Here is a 1,876-nt window from a genome sequence, read left to right as displayed (position 1 = left end):
TATACATATATATATCTTCTAGGGTTTAGGGTTTAGGGTTTAGGGTTTGGGAAGATGGGGATAAAGGGTTTGATGAAGTTTTTAGCGGATAATGCGCCCTCAGCACTGCATGTAGAGGCGAGAGCTTCTCTCTTAGGCCGAGTGGTTGCAGTAGATGCTTCTCTTGCTTTATATCAGTTCTTAACAGCAGTCAGAGACGCACAAACACTAGGAAACCTTACTGATGAAGCTGGCAACATCACCAGCCACCTCGCAGGCATGCTCGCTAGGGTCACACGGTAAGGGTTTAGGGTTTAGGGTTTAGGGTTTAGGGTTTAGGGTTTAGAATGCTTACAGTTTAGGGTTTGGAGGGCTTAGGGTTTTTTCTTTCTGCTTCTCTGCTGCTTCCTCTGCTGCTGCTTCTGCCTCCCTGCTGCTGCTTCTGCTTTTGCCTCTGCTGCTGCTGCTGCTGCTGCTGCTGCTGCTGCTGGTAATGCATTGTGTATGTGCTGTGCATGCGCTCGTTTTGCAGCATGCTGGAGCAAGGCATTAGACCGGTGTATGTGTTTGACGGCGTGCCGCCGGAAGAGAAGTCTGAAGAGTTGAAGAGGAGACAAGAAAGAAGAGAAGAAGCAGAAGCACTTGCTGCAGCAGCAAGAGAAGCTGGAGATACAGCAGAGCTACGTAAACAGCTTACGCGTACAGTGCGAGTTACGAAGCAGCAAAATGAAGATGTTAAACGTCTGCTGACGCTGTTAGGTGTACCTGTTGTCTCTGCACCCGCTGAGGCTGAAGCTCAATGTGCTGCTTTAGCAAAGGCGAATAAGGTGTGGGGTGCAGCAACAGAAGATGCAGATGCATTAACATTTGGCGCCCCTATAGTAATACGTAATCTTACATTTAGCGACAGCAGCAGCAGCAACAGCAGCAGCAGCAGCAGCAGCAGCAGCAGCAATGGGGGAAGTGCAGCAGGAGCAGCAGCAGCAGGGAAGGGTCATCCAGTGGTGTCTATACACCTGAATAAAGTACTTGAAGAGTTAAAATTAACGATGCCTCAATTTATAGACTTTTGTATCCTATGCGGCTGCGATTACTGCGGTACGATAAAAGGTATAGGACCGAAGACAGCGTATAATTTGCTGCTGCAGCACAACTCAATTGAAGGGGTGCTGCAGCACATTGATAAAGATAAACACTCTATCCCCGACCCCTTCCCGTTTGAGAGTGCTCGGAAATGCTTCACAAGCCCTCTCGTCGCAGACACTGAAAATATTAATATCAAGTGGGCGCCTGTAGACGAACAAGGTCTTAAAGACTTTCTCGTTCATGTACGAAACACTTATATAATATATAATATATAATATATTTAATATAATGTATTTAATATATTTAATATATTTAATATATATAATATAATATATATATGTTTGTTTGTTTGTTTGTTTGTTTGTTTGTTTGTTTGTTTGTTTGTTTAGTTGTTTTTTGTGTGTTTGTTTATTTATTTGTTTTGTTTGTTTTGTTTGTTTTGTTTGTTTGTTTGTTTATTCGTTTATTTGTTTGTTTATTTATTTGTTTGTTTGTTTGTTTATTTGTTTGTTTGTCTTGATAGTTTGCCTCTTACCTACGCGTAGGCATAGGCATGTGTGCACTTCCTCTGTCCGATATATATATATATATATAATGCATATATAATATATATATAATGCATATAATATATATATATATATGTATATGTATATCTATATATATATATATGTCCTAACCTATATGCAAGGGTATATATATATGTGCAAATGTATGTATATTTCCTTTATATGTTTATATATATACGTATATATATATATATATGCGTGCTCATCTCTCTGCTGCTGCTGCTGCTGTTGCTGCTGCTGTTGCT

The 1,876-nt window shown here is 40.6% G+C and overlaps 1 protein-coding gene across 1 annotated transcript; it reads left to right on the top strand.

The window, feature by feature from the left end:
* Positions 1-54: 54 nt before the first annotated feature.
* EAH_00052760 (flap endonuclease-1, putative) lies at positions 55-1,616 on the top strand (the record flags this gene model as incomplete). The annotated part of the gene is made up of 3 exons (XM_013394056.1): positions 55-278; positions 512-1,307; positions 1,611-1,616. The coding sequence occupies 3 exons, from the start codon at positions 55-57 to the stop codon at positions 1,614-1,616; spliced, it is 1,026 nt and encodes a 341-aa protein (XP_013249510.1).
* Between the last annotated feature and the right edge of the window lie 260 nt (positions 1,617-1,876).

Source organism: Eimeria acervulina, genomic scaffold, assembly GCF_000499425.1.
Source record: "Eimeria acervulina Houghton genomic scaffold, Eah_scaff950, whole genome shotgun sequence".
In the NCBI taxonomy this organism is placed as follows: domain Eukaryota; phylum Apicomplexa; class Conoidasida; order Eucoccidiorida; family Eimeriidae; genus Eimeria; species Eimeria acervulina.
Note: the sequence above shows the minus strand (reverse complement) of the source record. Positions and strands in the feature narration are given on the sequence as shown.